General features: G+C 31.5%; 1 protein-coding gene across 1 annotated transcript in view; it reads right to left on the bottom strand.

Annotated features, from left to right (window-relative positions):
* The window catches only part of LOC143054082 (uncharacterized), a 52560-nt gene that overhangs the window by 16241 nt on the left and 19000 nt on the right, over positions 1–17319 (bottom strand). The window contains exons 4-14 of the mRNA XM_076226966.1: positions 16667–16731; positions 13866–13956; positions 12167–12313; positions 10649–10796; positions 6676–6802; positions 6330–6440; positions 5603–5744; positions 4766–4908; positions 3149–3318; positions 973–1104; positions 560–709 (exon numbers count right to left, since the gene is read on the bottom strand). Coding sequence (XP_076083081.1) covers positions 560–709; positions 973–1104; positions 3149–3318; positions 4766–4908; positions 5603–5744; positions 6330–6440; positions 6676–6802; positions 10649–10796; positions 12167–12313; positions 13866–13956; positions 16667–16731 — 1426 coding nt within the window. The remainder of the gene's footprint in view (positions 1–559; positions 710–972; positions 1105–3148; positions 3319–4765; positions 4909–5602; positions 5745–6329; positions 6441–6675; positions 6803–10648; positions 10797–12166; positions 12314–13865; positions 13957–16666; positions 16732–17319) is intronic.

Below are 17319 nucleotides of genomic sequence, written 5' to 3'. Positions count from 1 at the left end.
TTTATTCTACAAACAACATCATACTGGATTGTGACCTTAGTAGTGAACGTAATATTCAGATTGGATTCCGAAAGATATCCAGATACAGATAAAGATAAAAGATTGGACTCATATTTTGACAGTTAAGTTGACAGTAATATTTGTGTAATACTTCTTGTAAACTTTTGTATAATAAATATTGTTAAATTTTACTATTGATTTGTGTCTTTTGTTGGCTACAATTTAAAGGCGATTTCTGGCCGTAACAACATAAAGCGAGGCTCTGCCAAGCTTTTCTCCGGTTTCTTAGCGAGTACAAATAAATTTCATATTTTCCGACAATGTACATATATTGTGTTTATCCAGAAATTACTCCCAACACTTGAAACTTAAGTTATTAAAATCTAAATCATTGTCTCTAATTTCTTAAAGATAGTTGTATACCTGTTATATGTATAATAGATAACTGCAGGATAAAGTCAATTATCACCTTCATCACAATCAATCAAAATCTCGCATTTTGACATGAAGTATTATAAGATGTATTTACAATCTTGCTCAGTCAAATATTTAATCTTACCCATCATCCGAAGCCATGGTAGATATTGAACCTGGAAGTGGTTTCTCTCCATCTCTATACTCCTCGGCCGATCTCACTCGATCAGGGTATCCTATCAACCCAGACGTAAAATGTAATTCCACTTCATGTTCTTTTTGTCCTGCCAAGTATCTGAATATGAGAGACCATTCAATTAAAAACATAAAAAAAATTTTCTGACCAATTCATCAAGATTTTTCATCTTTTTTAATAATTTGTTTTGTTCATTATGGAATATACTGTAAAGTACAAAATATAAAAAGTATTCAAAACACTTAATAACTTATGTAATAAGATATCAAATAGTTTGCTTTGTCCTCAAAGTAAGCTCTGAAAACCTTATAAATCATTCAAAATCAATGATTTCATCATTCTATAGTACCATTAATATATACCTAGGAAGCTTTATGATTTCAAAGTAGAGATTAGACATCCAGTGATCCAAATCGGATGCCATTAGTTCTTCTATCTTGTCATGTTTGTCTAAAATGGGGTCCATTTCTCCACGCAACATTGGGCATCTATACCTGAAAAAAAGTCATAAGAAACATGTATATCATATTTAGTTATCACATCTTACAACACTAGTAGATCTCTGCATCTGGAAAGTGATCTGATAATAAGGTTTGTCTAAAAAGGTAGATTTCTGACCCACTTAGTATAATAGTAATGGAAATCAGTCAAGACCACTGAACCATGAAAATGTGGTCAAGGTCCAGTGTTCTCCCCAGAAATTTTGGATAGCATCACATTTGGTGTAAAAAAATAAATTGTATTTTTTTTCAATGTAATTTATCGTGTCGTGGCAACGCTTTATTTCCTTTATGTTATATACATTATTGTTTATTACAAAATGTATTATATTGTTTGTATGCTATAGGCCCTTATTTGGTAAATAAAATATTCTATTCCACCCTATTCTTTGTTTTTATATTGTTGAATTCATAACTGAGAATACAATTAAACTATAACCATGATAACAGTATTTTCAGTTTATGTTTTCTATATTCATTTATAGTTCCAGAATTATTTTTTTCCTCTTAGTCTAAATAAGTCTAAAAATATATGTGTGGTTCCAGTTACCCTACCTATACCCAGTTAAATGAATGAATGGTTTATTATAGTGCAACCTGTATAGATACAATTGCACTAAATATGTAGGAAAAAACATGGGTTCTTAATAAAAAATTTGAATAGAAAAAATTCTTTATCATGTCTTTGAAACATATTGGTTCATGGTACCAGTTGTTTCTTTTTACAAAATGATATATTTTTAACAAAGTTATCTACAAGTAGTCTGTTAATGCTTAGTTTTCTCTTTATGTATCATTGTTTTCTGTCTACTGTGCCATTTGTGCATATGTAGTTATTATTGTAAAATGCGGATTTTTGTCATATCTGGTCCGGTTCCGATCAGTAGTTTACACTAAAATATTAAATGGCCACCGAAAGCAATGAAAAATACGAAAAATAAACAATGTTTGACAATAGATTTGGAATGAATATGGCGTTTTTAATGCATTAAATGGATGAAACATATGCACAAGCAAATTTTGATCACTTTCTAAAGAAAGTACAAAACTTATTTTGCCCAAAATCAAAATTTTCACTCTCGATTTAATAGGAAGAGAAAGAAAGTAATACTAATATATCAAAAGTCGTAAAAAGCTAAGACTCAACCTCATTTTAAAAGAGAAAAATTGTTTGTTTCTTTGAAATTTCATTTAGCAAACATATATTTCGATTTTTTTATGATTTTCTGATTATATTTTCTCCTTGTCGAAATTTGCAGATTGCAAACCACGTGGTATTAATCATGTCAAAGTGACAGCTTGGGGTATTCGTATCCAAACAGTTATCACCCAAAGGGCAATTAACACCTATTTAACCACTCTAAATTGCCTCTATTGTCCGACTTGAAGGGATTACAATTAAAAGTGATATATTTTTTTATGATCATAAGTGGTAATTAGATGAAAGTTCAAAATTTAGGAACGAGAAAAATAACATCCTGAAAATAATTATAGCGTCGCGGTAATAATTATAGCGTCGCGGTAATTATTATAGCGTCACGGGAAGAAATATAGCGTCGCGGTACCGCGACGCTAAAACGGCCTGGGGAGAACACTGAGGTCAGATGACACCTGCCAGTTGGACATGTAAATCTTACAATCATCCCATACACCAAATATAGTAGACCTATTGCATACAGTACCGGTATAAGAAAAACAGACCAAAACACAAAAACTTAACTATAACCACTGAACCATAAAAATGAGGTCAAGGTCAGATGACACCTGCAGTTGGACATGTACACCTTACAATCCTTCCATACACCAAATATACAATTCACATTTACCATAAATACCATTGGTTTTATAAAAATCGAAATAATACTATTATAATAGTAAAATGAAGATTTCTTTTTTTAATCTTGAAGTTAGGTTAACAGTCAAATCTAGTAAACAAAACAAACTGTATCTCTGATATCCTAAATCAAAAGTTCAATATGATTTAATTTTTTTACTACACTAAATTTTGTGTAAATTTTGACATGTACAAAATACTTACTTTCCTTCTATAACATCAAATTGGCCATCACATATTGGAAATGAGCCCCATGCAACAACTCTGTCTTTTGCTACTACAGATCCTCGTAACAGGAAAAGTTCAAAGGTCAGTACCATACCAGGTCTCAGTGATGCTTTAGCAGGAAGAACTGTAAAAACACTCTGGTCCATCTAAAGCAAAAAAATTGGTCTTGGATATAAATTGTGTTGTAACTTGAAAATAGTTTCTAAATTACTAGCCTGCAAGATACCAGTGTATTTTGGGATTTTGGTTTCCTTATAAATCAGAAAGGGCCCATAATCTTAAGCTCATTGCCACATAAAGATTGTCACATGGTAAAACAATTTAGTTTTTCTTAAATATATAAGAGATCCCACTCTTACTTATAGTTATGTTCATATGCCCCCTGCCCCTAGTTCAATTAAGAATGTTCGCTCCTCTTGGTTTTGACTTTTTGCCAGATATTTGGAATCCTGGTTTTAAACATGTAGTGCCATTAAAAACTCCCCCCCTCCTAACCTCTACTTTTCTTCTTTAATTTTATTACATATAGTTTAAAAAAGCCATATGTGAAAATCCTTGTTATTTTTTCATTATTTATTATAGAAAAAGAGTGCCAATGTTAAATGTATGATAAGTCCAGGGAGAATTATTACCCGCCAAATTTTTAATGGTTTCTATCTCGAAACTGTTTAAGCTCCTTAATTTACATACTATCAATTTATAACAGTCTTTTAAAAAAGCTTGTTATTTTGAAACAGGGTAGTAAACATTATAAAATGTTTTTAGAGTTCTGAAAAATATTTTGTTTCATTCATTTATATTCTGAAAAGTTTGATATTTTTACTTCAAATATATACTTATGTAAAGTCCTTTAACTGCATTTAAAGATGATTGACTTCTGCAGGCTTAGTTTTTTTGGAATAGCAAGTGATGAAAAAAACACAAAATGACAAAAAAAATATTTTTCCAAATGTTTGCATTATTTGGTAAACAAATATGTCAAATTTCCTACCCAGCTACAGGTTACATAAAATGTATCAACTTAGGAATGGGTTGATGCCTTTGATTTAGTGAATATTGTACAATACAATAATGAAAGAAAATAATTATCAAAATATAACAAAGCTTTTCTAGAGCACTGACTACTGAGCATATAATATCAATAGTAAACAAGATGACAAACAAATACTGTAAATTCAAAAATTATTGCGATGTTTGTATTATTGCTAAAAATGAGACAGGGTTATAATCGCAATAATTTAAACTCACATTTTGATTTTTTTTTAAAGGAATTACACAATTTTCTCAATATCACTAAAATTAAAAACGCATTATAGTCTAAATGCAGAGTTCTCGAAATCTTTTTTTGCCTGGTGGTCTTTGAAGAAAATCTGCAGGTCCTCACTGTCATTTCTATTGCAAATCACCAAAACTGGGTTGGTCCATCACAAATATGTGGTGGTAAAATCCCTAGGACCACCACGGTCAAATCCCAAGGACCAACAATTATTGAGAACTCTGAAATTGACACAATCGCATTTATAAATGCACACAATAATTTCTGAATGAACCATTAGGTGTCACAACTCCATTTGAATCAATGGTAATAATTACCTTCATTTCCACATTATAGAACTGTCCATCATGATCTATGGGGAGGGTTGCAGCTCCCCACATCTGGCCTTTCAACTTTGACCATCTTAACACATGACCTCCAAGTCTGTTGTAAAGGGAAACCATTAACACATACCTTCCACCTGAAATTCAGTAATACAAACTATTGGTTAGGAGTTTGGTTGAATGCAGTGACTCTTTTCACAACAAATTAATTTTCTTTTTTGCTATGGATAAACAGAAGGATGAACACAAAAAATATTGATGCATAGACTGGAAAACATAATACATCCAACAATTGTAGATGGAGCATAAAGATATAATACACATTTTAACTTTGATGTCGTATCTGTAGATGGAGCATAAAGATGTAATACACATTTTAACTTTGATGTCGTATCTATTGTAGATGGAGCATAAAGATGTAATACACATTTTAACTTTGATGTCGTATCTGTAGATGGAGCATAAAGATGTAATACACATTTTAACTTTGATGTCGTATCTATTGTAGATGGAGCATAAAGATGTAATACACATTTTAACTTTGATGTCGTATCTGTAGATGGAGCATAAAGATGTAATACACATTTTAACTTTGATGTCGTATCTATTGTAGATGGAGCATAAAGATATAATACACATTTTAACTTTGATGTCGTATCTGTAGATGGAGCATAAAGATGTAATACACATTTTAACTTTGATGTCGTATCTATTGTAGATGGAGCATAAAGATGTAATACACATTTTAGCTTTGATGTCGTATCTATTGTAGATGGAGCATAAAGATGTAATACACATTTTAACTTTGATGTCGTATCTATTGCCACTAACCTGGTAGCTTCTCTCTAACACCTCTCAGACATTTCAGTTTCACTTGAATAGGTTGTGGGGTTTTGTCCCAGTCGACCTTCCACCTTCGACCTTTACTCCCACCATACGTGCCATCTGCCAGCATTAAATCACCATAAAATGTCTATAAATATATATCACGGTAGAAAAATGACATTGAACAAGTAAATACCATAGTTATAGCTGTAATTTAGGATTTTTGAAAATTCTGTGTGAAATATTTGTAAGTTTTAACAATAATATTACATAAAAAATTATGGTGCTTTTTGAACTTTCCAAATCAGTATGTACTTTCATCTGTTATCACATAACTGTAGAATACCTGTAAAATCTTTTAGGGGCTAATATGTAAGGAAGATCAATCCCTTTTCAGCCCATCCAAATTCGTACTTGTTCTAAAAACTAAACTTATAACAATTCTACATTTTATGGGTCAATCTTGGTCGATGAATAATATAACATGCAGCAATAAATTTTCAATTTATCTTGCTGGACAAGACAGTTGCTCAAAAATGTCAAATGAACCTTATTCTGGCAGTTTTTATTCAATTAAGGCAGTTTGTCACTAGAAAATAAAGATTAATGTAAAATACTACCAAAATTGAATTATTGACTGTAGAATGTTCCAGATAAATTAATAAACTTTAGATTTTAAAATAGAGACACCAGCCCTATCATTAATTTGTCATTGTGTTATGAACTAACTTACTTTGACTTCCCCTTTACGACTCTCTAGTGTACTGATAAGTTGACTTTCAGCTCTTCTATAGGCTCTGTGTAGTCTATCCATCAACAATTTCTCCTTTTGTCTCAATATCTCCTGTAAATATAAAAAAAAACTCTTGCAATGGCTTGTAACTGAGAAACCTTATCTGTCAAATTAATATCCACTACCATTTTATTTCCTTATATCAGCTCTAATGTTAACTTTAACTGATGTTAATAATGTGGTTTATTATTATCTCTGTATGATAACATCTAATAATTACTGTATGTAAACAATACAGCAACATAAAATAAAGGTCAAAAGTTACAATAGTATTATAGTTAATTACCTCTCTCCTAGCGATGTCATCTCTCTTCTGTTTAGTAAGTAAAGCTAATCTTTTCTTAGCTTCTTCTTCACGTTGTAACACCTCCTCTTGTAGGTCTCGCTTTCTTTTGGCCTCTTGATCAAGGTATCTATAAAAGTTTATTCAATGTAATATTAACAAGCTTTAACTTACATCTCTTTTTTTGTAGCTGGTGACAATTATATTTAGTATGAACACCAGTTTTGCCACCTGGGTTCATTGAAAATACTGTAAACTTATTTTGGCAAATGATTATTTTTTGCTACTTTACTAAGTAGAAAAATTATGATTATAAATCGTCGTGAATATTTTTACTTAAATCGTTCCTCATGCAAATACTTAATTAAGGCAATTCAAAAATCATGAAATTAAATCACTGCAACAAGGGATTGAATGGGCTAATTATGTTTGTTTACAGTATCACTGACCTAAAGCTAAAACAGTATCATTGACCTAAAGCTAAAACAGTATCACTGACCTAAAGCTAAAACAGTATCACTGACCTAAAGCTAAAACAGTAGAATTGACCTCAAGCTAAAACAGTATCACTGACCTAAAGCTAAAACAGTATCACTGACCTAAAGCTAAAACAGTATCATTGACCTAAAGCTTAAACAGTATCACTAACCTAAAGCTAAAACAGTATCACTGACCTAAAGCTAAAACAGTATAATTGACCTAAAGCTAAAACAGTATCACTGACCTAAAGCTAAACCAGTATAATTGACCTAAAGCTAAAACAGTATCACTGACCTAAAGCTAAAACAGAATCACTGACCTAAAGCTAAAACAGTATAATTGACCTAAAGCTAAAACAGTATCTCTGACCTAAAGCTAAAACAGTATCACTGACCTAAAGCTAAAACAGTTTCATTGACCTAAAGCTAAAACAGTATCACTGACCTAAAGCTAAAACAGTATCACTGACCTAAAGCTAAACCAGTATCATTGACCTAAAGCTAAAACAGTATCATTGACCTAAAGCTTAAACAGTATCACTGACCTAAAGCTAAAACAGTATCACTGACCTAAAGCTAAAACAGTATAATTGACCTAAAGCTAAAACAGTATCACTGACCTAAAGCTAAAACAGAATCACTGACCTAAAGCTAAAACAGTATCACCGACCTAAAGCTAAAACAGAATCACTGACCTAAAGCTAAAACAGTATCATTGACCTAAAGCTAAAACAGTATCACTGACCTAAAGCTAAAACAGTATCACTGACCTAAAACTAAAACAGTATAATTGACCTAAAGCTAAAACAGTATCACTGACCTAAAGCTAAAACAGTATCACTGACCTAAAGCTAAAATAGTATCATTGACCTAAAGCTAAAACAGTATCATTGACCTAAAGCTTAAACAGTATCACTGACCTAAAGCTAAAACAGTATCACTGACCTAAAGCTAAAACAGTATAATTGACCTAAAGCTAAAACAGTATCACTGACCTAAAGCTAAAACAGAATCACTGACCTAAAGCTAAAACAGTATCACTGACCTAAAGCTAAAACAGAATCACTGACCTAAAGCTAAAACAGTATCATTGACCTAAAGCTAAAACAGTATCACTGACCTAAAGCTAAAACAGTATCACTGACCTAAAACTAAAACAGTATAATTGACCTAAAGCTAAAACAGTATCACTGACCTAAAGCTAAAACAGTATCACTGACCTAAAGCTAAAATAGTATCATTGACCTAAAGCTAAAACAGTATCATTGACCTAAAGCTAAAACAGTATCATTGACCTAAAGCTAAAACAGTATCATTGACCTAAAGCTAAACAGTATCACTGACCTAAAACAGTATCACTGACCTAAAGCTAAAACAGTATCACTGACCTAAAGCTAAAACAGTATCACTGACCTAAAGCTAAACCAGTATCATTGACCTAAAGCTAAAACAGTATCACTGACCTAAAGCTTAAACAGTATCACTGACCTAAAGCTAAAACAGTATCACTGACCTAAAGCTAAACAGTATCACTGACCTAAAGCTAAAACAGTATCACTGACCTAAAGCTAAAACAGTATCACTGACCTAAAGCTAAAACAGTATCACTGACCTAAAGCTAAAACAGTATCACTGACCTAAAGCTAAAACAGTATAATTGACCTAAAGCTAAAACAGTATCACTGACCTAAAGCTAAAACAGTATCATTGACCAAAAGCTAAAACAGTATCACTGACCTAAAGCTAAAACAGTATCACTGACCTAAAGCTAAAACAGTATCACTGACCTAAAGCTAAAACAGTATCACTGACCTAAAGCTAAAACAGTATCACTGACCTAAAGCTAAACAGTATCACTGACCTAAAGCTAAAACAGTATCACTGACCTAAAGCTAAAACAGTATCACTGACCTAAAGCTAAAACAGTATCACTGACCTAAAGCTAAAACAGTATCACTGACCTAAAGCTAAAACAGTATAATTGACCTAAAGCTAAAACAGTATCACTGACCTAAAGCTAAAACAGTATAATTGACCTAAAGCTAAAACAGTATCCCTGACCTAAAGCTAAAACAGTATAATTGACCTAAAGCTAAAACAGTATCATTGACCTAAAGCTAAAACAGTATAATTGACCTAAAGCTAAAACAGTATCACTGACCTAAAGCTAAAACAGTATAATTGACCTAAAGCTAAAACAGTATCACTGACCTAAAGCTAAAACAGTATCACTGACCTAAAGCTAAAATAGTATCATTGACCTAAAGCTAAAACAGTATCATTGACCTAAAGCTAAAACAGTATCACTGACCTAAAACAGTATCACTGACCTAAAGCTAAAACAGTATCACTGACCTAAAGCTAAAACAGTATCACTGACCTAAAGCTAAACCAGTATCATTGACCTAAAGCTAAAACAGTATCATTGACCTAAAGCTTAAACAGTATCACTGACCTAAAGCTAAAACAGTATCATTGACCTAAAGCTAAAACAGTATCATTGACCTAAAGCTAAAATAGTATCATTGACCTAAAGCTAAAACAGTATCATTGACCTAAAGCTAAAACAGTATCACTGACCTAAAGCTAAAACAGTATAATTGACCTAAAGCTAAAACAGTATCATTGACCTAAAGCTAAAACAGTATCATTGACTTAAAGCTAAAACAGTATCACTGACCTAAAGCTAAAACAGTATAATTGACCTAAAGCTAAAACAGTATCACTGACCTAAAGCTAAAACAGTATCACTGACCTAAAGCTAAAACAGTATCACTGACCTAAAGCTAAAACAGTATCACTGACCTAAAGCTTAAACAGTATCACTGACCTAAAGCTAAAACAGTATCACTGACCTAAAGCTAAAACAGTATCATTGACCTAAAGCTAAAACAGTATCACTGACCTAAAGCTAAAACAGTATCACTGACCTAAAGCTAAACAGTATCACTGACCTAAAGCTAAAACAGTATCACTGACCTAAAGCTAAAACAGTATCACTGACCTAAAGCTAAAACAGTATCACTGACCTAAAGCTAAAACAGTATAATTGACCTAAAGCTAAAACAGTATCACTGACCTAAAGCTAAAACAGTATCACTGACCTAAAGCTAAAACAGTATCACTGACCTAAAGCTAAAACAGTATAATTGACCTAAAGCTAAAACAGTATCACTGACCTAAAGCTAAAACAGTATAATTGACCTAAAGCTAAAACAGTATCACTGACCTAAAGCTAAAACAGTATAATTGACCTAAAGCTAAAACAGTATCATTGACCTAAAGCTAAAACAGTATAATTGACTTAAAGCTAAAACAGTATCATTGACCTAAAGCTGATGAAAAATTCTCATCATCAAACACTTACATTATTTCATTCACAAAAGCTAATCTTCATAACTTTGAGGAGAATCAGAATTTTCAAATGTGAAGCATTCTAGTGGGATAACTGTAAAGATTCCAATTGATTTTATAAAGACCAGAAGAAGTCTACTAACTCTATATGTTCATCTCTGAGTCTTTTTTCTTCTTCTTGGACTTCTTCAAGAGAAATCTGACCAAGCATTACTACTTCATCTTTAACACCTTCTTCAAAATGATCAAGATATGGATCTAACTCAGACTTCTCAATCTGTAGTTTTAATTCTGAAAAATAGAAGCTTTTATCAAAATTTATGTAAAATTCAAAGCATTAACTAGATTATACAATCTTAAAATGAGCTATGAAAACAAAAACACCTACTGATTAACACAAAAGTTTTATTGTTTCTAATAGTTTAAATGTTTTTTATAGTTTAAAGTAAAAAGTTTGTAAAATATATGAAAACAAGAGTGCATACACTGAAATAACTAGCATACTTTACTGATCATAATTGATTTTATGCTAAGTTAAGCAGTGCTCTGGATAAGAATTACAAATTTGGGTTTTTACACATTATTTTTTACATATTTGAGTGAAATATTTGTTTTTATTGCCTCATCAATTCCAACTTTCTTTGCTTTCCTTGCTTATTGCCTATGTACTAAGCAAGAATGAATCAAATAATTAATTTCAATTTTCAAGTCTTTGGTTTGACTGGATAGGGCTTGAACCAAAATCCCTCACACAAATGCAGGAATGTACAAACAGGACACCAAGGTGGTAACGGTGCCACAGGCAGCTGGTTTGTTGTCATACTATTCAATATACTATACAATTTGAGTGTGAACAATGCTTTGTTCCTCCTTCTTTGACTCATCTTGTGGTCAGGTGAAGGAAATTTTATCAACTAGTGCCTCTGGTTTCACTAGCGATACACAATTTGAGAAAGGGTCAAACAATTTAGAAATTCCAGCAGAGACCATGATAGCTTTTTGATTGATTGCTCTAATTTAAGAAAGAAAGTAAATTTCCCAAAGTTACAAAAAAAATTAATTACATGACAACGATTTTGTAAATTATTGGTAGGGTAAATTATTCACTGAACAGAGGCTAGAAAGGTCAAGATCGCATAGGTTTGATATTTAATTTGGTTCTCCTGTGCATTATTAGGTTTTTTGAACACTTTTATTTTAGAAAGTTGACAAATGAATTTGTTTTTTTTATTGTTTTTATTGGTCAATCATGTAAATACACAGCTCTGCATGTGTTTTGGTCTAGTAGACTTTTGTTAGTCTTGTATGATTTTTAATTTTAGTTTCCTGTGTATAATTTGGAGTTTAGTATGACGTCCATTATCACTGAACTAGTATATATATTTGTTTAGTGGCGAGCTGAAGGATGCCTCTGGGTGCGGGAGTTTCTCGCTACATTGAAGACCTATTGGTGACCTTCTGCTGTTGTCTGTTCTATGGTCGGATTGTTGTCTCTTTGACACATTCCCCATTTCCATTCTCAATTTTATTTGTATTTTCTCACCTAAAATCTTAATATAACTTGGTTTGTAAGTTGTTCTTATAAACTTTTCATTTTCTCACCTGAAATTTAAATATAACTTGGTTTGTAAGTTAGTCTGGAAAACTTTTCCTTTTCTTACCTGAAATCTTGGTATAACTTGGTATGTGTGTTGGTCCTGTAAAAAGTGCTGGAGGGTCGTCTTTTGCCTCCAAGTCGGTTTGGCCATCCTCTAATGAGTCCATCAGTCTACGTAGGTCTGGTAATGTGTCATCTCTTTGTGGAGGTTCTAAATTACAAGTGTATAATATAAATAAGAAGGACACTTAATGATCCTATGAAAAGTCTTGCGTACATATTTAATGCATTTTTGACATTTTTTTCACAAAAAATGAAAAATTATCATTGAAAAGTCTCATCTTCATATTTTTGACAGATTTTTCGTAAAATCTATTTTTGATTTTTAATTAAACTTTCTTCATGGAAAACTTTAAAAAAAACATCAAATTAAAATTACTTTAATTTCACTGTTGAATAGCGTAGGTATTCAAAGAAGATGCCCAAAAACCTGCATTAATATCGAATTGATTTTTGTTCAAATAAATAATGAAAATGAATCAACCTATGTCAATCACACAAAAATCACAAACTTATATATTTTAAGTGTTTCACATATCTAAAAATAAAACTATTTTATGTGGATAACAAATAAAATCCATCAATCAGAAAAGGAACAGAATTCCAATGTAGCCACCCTTACACATGTTACACAAATGTTATCGTCCAAGGACAGAAATTCTAATATATTTATACTTTTACATAGATAATTATAACATACAAGATATATAAGCTTTAGATAAGATTCGTTATAACTTCAATTCCCAAGGGCCATAACCAAGGTAAAAATAGTTATTTAGTGCTGATGGTCAAACTTGTTCCAGATATTTCTGAAATTGAACTGGATATAAATGTCATAATAAACTGTTATCACAGAGACATGTCTCATATTTTTGTAATTTTGATTATGCAAATGTTGAAATCAAAATATCAATACTTTAATTATAGCATGTTACATAAGTTAGGCAAAAGTTCAAAGTCAATGAACCATAACTGAGGTACATGGCTAAACAATATCCATGTAAATGAGATGTGCTTATACGACTGCATACCAAATATCATTGACCTACAACTAGTTAGTTCCGAATAAACTGATCATGACCTTATCACAAACTAATACATGTAAAATGAGTCTAAGTTTCAAAGTCAATAGACCATGACTGAGGGGGACAAGGCCAAGTAATTGCCATGGAAATCAAATGAGATGTGCCAATGCTTAGACAACTGCATACCAAATTTGATTCACCATAAACAAGACCAAATCACAAACTAGTACATCATTGACCTTGCCCCCATTGCCAAAGTCTTCAACAGCATACCTAAGTCTTGCTTTTTGACTCCGTCAAGCGAGACAAACATCTGGCAAGAATAATATGCATTACAAAAGGTTGACAATATACAATTATGGACTGTAGAAAAGCTGCTGTAAGTCTATAAGAATGAACAACCAGTTTTATCAAGGTATTAAGATAATGCATTTTTTTAAAGCTGAAAAGATATTAACGTCAACTTTTGAATATACCTTTGATGAAATAATTAAGACAGTTTAAATGTCTTACTGATTGTGTAACAGACACTTAAAATAGAAATAAGGCCACTGAGTCTGGAGATGTGGTATGACTGCAAAAAACATTGCTTTATCAAAACATTACAGATCTAAAGTCATGATAGTAGTCTTATGCTTATGTTTAAATGGTTAACTTAAATATTAAGAAAATTCTTACCAAATTTAAATTCCTCTTCCTCAATTTCAATGCCATATTCCTTTGGATCAACCATTGTAAATTCTGTTGTTTGATGTTCTCTTTTTTCAACCTGAAAAATGTATGAGTATTGAAAAGATATATGATATCTAGTAAATAGCAATCAAAAATCACATAAAAATAAATAGTTGGCCTTTTACAGTATTATACTGACTAAAGTGAGCTTTCTTGGTTTCAAAACTAGAGGCTTGTGTTGTTAACCTTAATCTAGTGCATATTCAACAAAGGACACTTTTCAACATTGTAGACAAAAATAGAGATCATGACAAAAATCTGTTTTGTTGATCTTGTTTTACTGATCATTTAGTCTGTTTACTTTTTCTCAAAAGTCTTCAGTTTTGCTCAAAACACAAACAAGGATAACAAAATAAATCCTCATTTAAAGGCAATCACTAATATAAATATTGAGAGTCTGCTAACTGTAGCTGCTTGTTAGTAAATCATGCCTTGCTGATGATTTTTGTGATTAAAAGTGTTTATTTATCAATTTTTTATCCTATAAGGCACAACACAAAAAAGAGGTGAAAATCAACATTAAAGGGTAATACCTCTAATAAGGAGTCCTCAGACGATTTCCTCTATTTGTCTTAATTTTAGACCTTGTCTTGCTGATAATTTTTGCTTATCTAAGTTCATATATATACATATTTTTATATATAAATCTATCATAATTTTTAAGATAGGGCAATTATGCAAAAAATTGGTAAAAATCATCATCAAAGGACCAAAACTCTCATAAAACGTTGACTTGATGATTTTTACTTATTTTTAGAACTTGTCTTGCTGATCATTTTTTCATTTTAAAGTTCCTCTCTATCTTTTAAAGATTTAAAGATAATGTGCAAAAATGAAAAAAAAGGGAAATTTAAGGGAAATATCTCCCTTAAAAAGTCATCTGACAATTTTGATGTATATGGACAATTGTTCTATCTTTGCTATGTTTGCCATGTTGGTTGGCAGGTTATTGGACACAGTTTTTAAACTACAAACCTCAACTATGATTCTGGCCAAGATTGGTTAAATTTGGCTCAATAGTTTTAGAGAAGATTTTTGTAAAAGTAAATAGATGAAGATGGACAATGATGACTGACAAAGGACGACAAGTAATAAGGAAAGCTCATTTCAACCTGTGGCAAGTGAGCTAAAACTTGACCTGATAAGTGACTTTCGTTCTTGGGTAAAGAACTTGACGGATTATTTACTGTGATTGTACAATTCAAGATGAACTACCTTAACTTCTTATTTATAATTCTGGTGATCAGAATTTATATGTACAGTAATGAACCAGATGCTCTGCAGGGCGCAGATTTATACAACCACAGATGTCGAACCCTGAACGGTTAGGGCAAGTATGGACACAACATTCAAGCTTGATACAGCTCTGAATTTGGATTGTGATTAAATAGTTGACACAGCATAGGTTTCTGACACAAAATGAATGTGGTCTAATGAACTTAAAAATTTTGTTTTTGCTTTTGAGCAATTCACTATGCTGTTGAATATTAATCCTCTCAAACAAAAAATATTTGAAGAAATTTTCTTTTTAATTTCTGAAATCTGAAATGAGAAAAATTGACCCCCCCTCCCAATTTTTTTTTCACCTCCCCCTTTCCTTTATTCCAAAAATGATCTCAATCCAAATACTAATGGAGTTTGCAACAATAACTACTTATTTAAATACATCATAAAATATTAAAATATAAAATGTCATACAGTCATGGTTAAAATTAATATTAATTAATAGTAACTTCTAAAAAAATAAATGGGGAATGTGTCCAAAGGGACAGAGACGATGCCCCCTCTAGCATATAACGTTATAAAGGGACATAACAGAACTGTAAAAGTGAAGCTGCCAAAAATTTAACTTAAACTGAGTTTAGAGGTAATAAGCATTATAGACACATTTTATTAAATTTAGTTAAGACAAACTTAAGTTAAGAGAACAGAAACTAAAAAAATCTTCAATTTTTCCACTTGTAAAGGGGCATAACTCTAGATTAGTAATCAAAATGCTTTTAATCACTGAATGGTAAAGATTGCTTTAATTTATCAGTTGGTAGTGAAGTGAATATTGCATTGTACATTGTATATAGCATTGACTTAAGTTGATTCAACTACTATTCTGGACAAAGAAAGATAACTCCAATTTTCAAAGATTTCATAAAGTATTGGTTTTAGGTGATTCAACAACCATTCTGGACAAAGAAAGATAACTCCAATTTATTGTCTTGAAACTACAAAAATGCTTGTTTTTGGCCCCTTTTTTGTCCTTTATTCCTAGACTGTTTGCCCCATAACCCTTACAATATATCCCAACCTTCTTCTTATGGTATTAAACATTCAGGTACAATTTCAGAACAATTGAAATACTTATACACAACTTATTGTCCTGACACTAGATAAATGCTTGTTTTGGGCCCCTTTGGGCCCCTTATTCCTAAACCTTAAGGACCAAAGCCCTCAAAATCAATCCCAAGCTTCCTTTTGTGGTTACCAATGTGATACCAATATACGACCGCAAAAATTTTTGCGGTCGTATAAAAATGACATGTTGGCGATGTTGCACCTCTTATATCTGTTAAAATAAAGATGATAAATATCTAAAACTTTGTCTTGAAAGATAAACATGTAAAATGTGTCACTCAAAAAAAATGTCAAAGATGATGTTTTAATATTTTGCTGGTAACATCTTTGAATATATAAAAACAATAACAGATGATTCAAATAACATTAATCCATAAATCAAGTTTCCCTGTACTTACTTCAACTGTTCTTTTGGTTTCAGTTTTTGGCTCTTCCTTTCTAATTTCTGTTGGAAATTCTTCGTCTGACATAAAGAATAACAAAAATAATTTTCAGCATCACAAACATGTTGATAGTGCATACATATTAATGTGAAGTCTTACTCTGTATTCCAGGATACAGTGTATTTCTCTGTGTATATTAAAACAAAATTAATCAGACAATTTATATAGGCAAATATCCATTTATATGACATGATTGATTCTTGTACTGACTAGCTTCTGTATTCATGATATTTAGAATCAAGACTGGTTTTTTATCTGTTATGCTGTGTTTCGTCTTTTCATTGTTTTTTGTCATATTTTCTTTTTCGATTTATGGGTTTTAATTCTCTCTTAGTATCTTTTTCTTTCTTCTAAAGCTTGTATTTGGATGAAAAATAATTACAATATAAATTGGATCTTCTTAGACCTTGGAAATACAAAGATCAAACAAGAATGTGTCCATAGTACACGGATGCCCCACTCCCATTATCATTTTCTATGTTCAGTGGACCGTGAAATTGGGATAAAAAATATAATTTGGCATATAAATTAGAAAGATCATAACCTAAGGAACATGTGTACAAAGTTTCAAGTTGATTGGACTTCAACTAAATCAAAAACTACCTTGA

The sequence above is a fragment of the Mytilus galloprovincialis genome, chromosome 12 (genome assembly GCF_965363235.1).
Source record: "Mytilus galloprovincialis chromosome 12, xbMytGall1.hap1.1, whole genome shotgun sequence".
In the NCBI taxonomy this organism is placed as follows: Eukaryota; Metazoa; Mollusca; class Bivalvia; order Mytilida; family Mytilidae; genus Mytilus; species Mytilus galloprovincialis.
The sequence above is the reverse complement of the archived record's forward strand: the minus strand, read 5'-3'. Positions and strand labels throughout refer to the sequence as shown.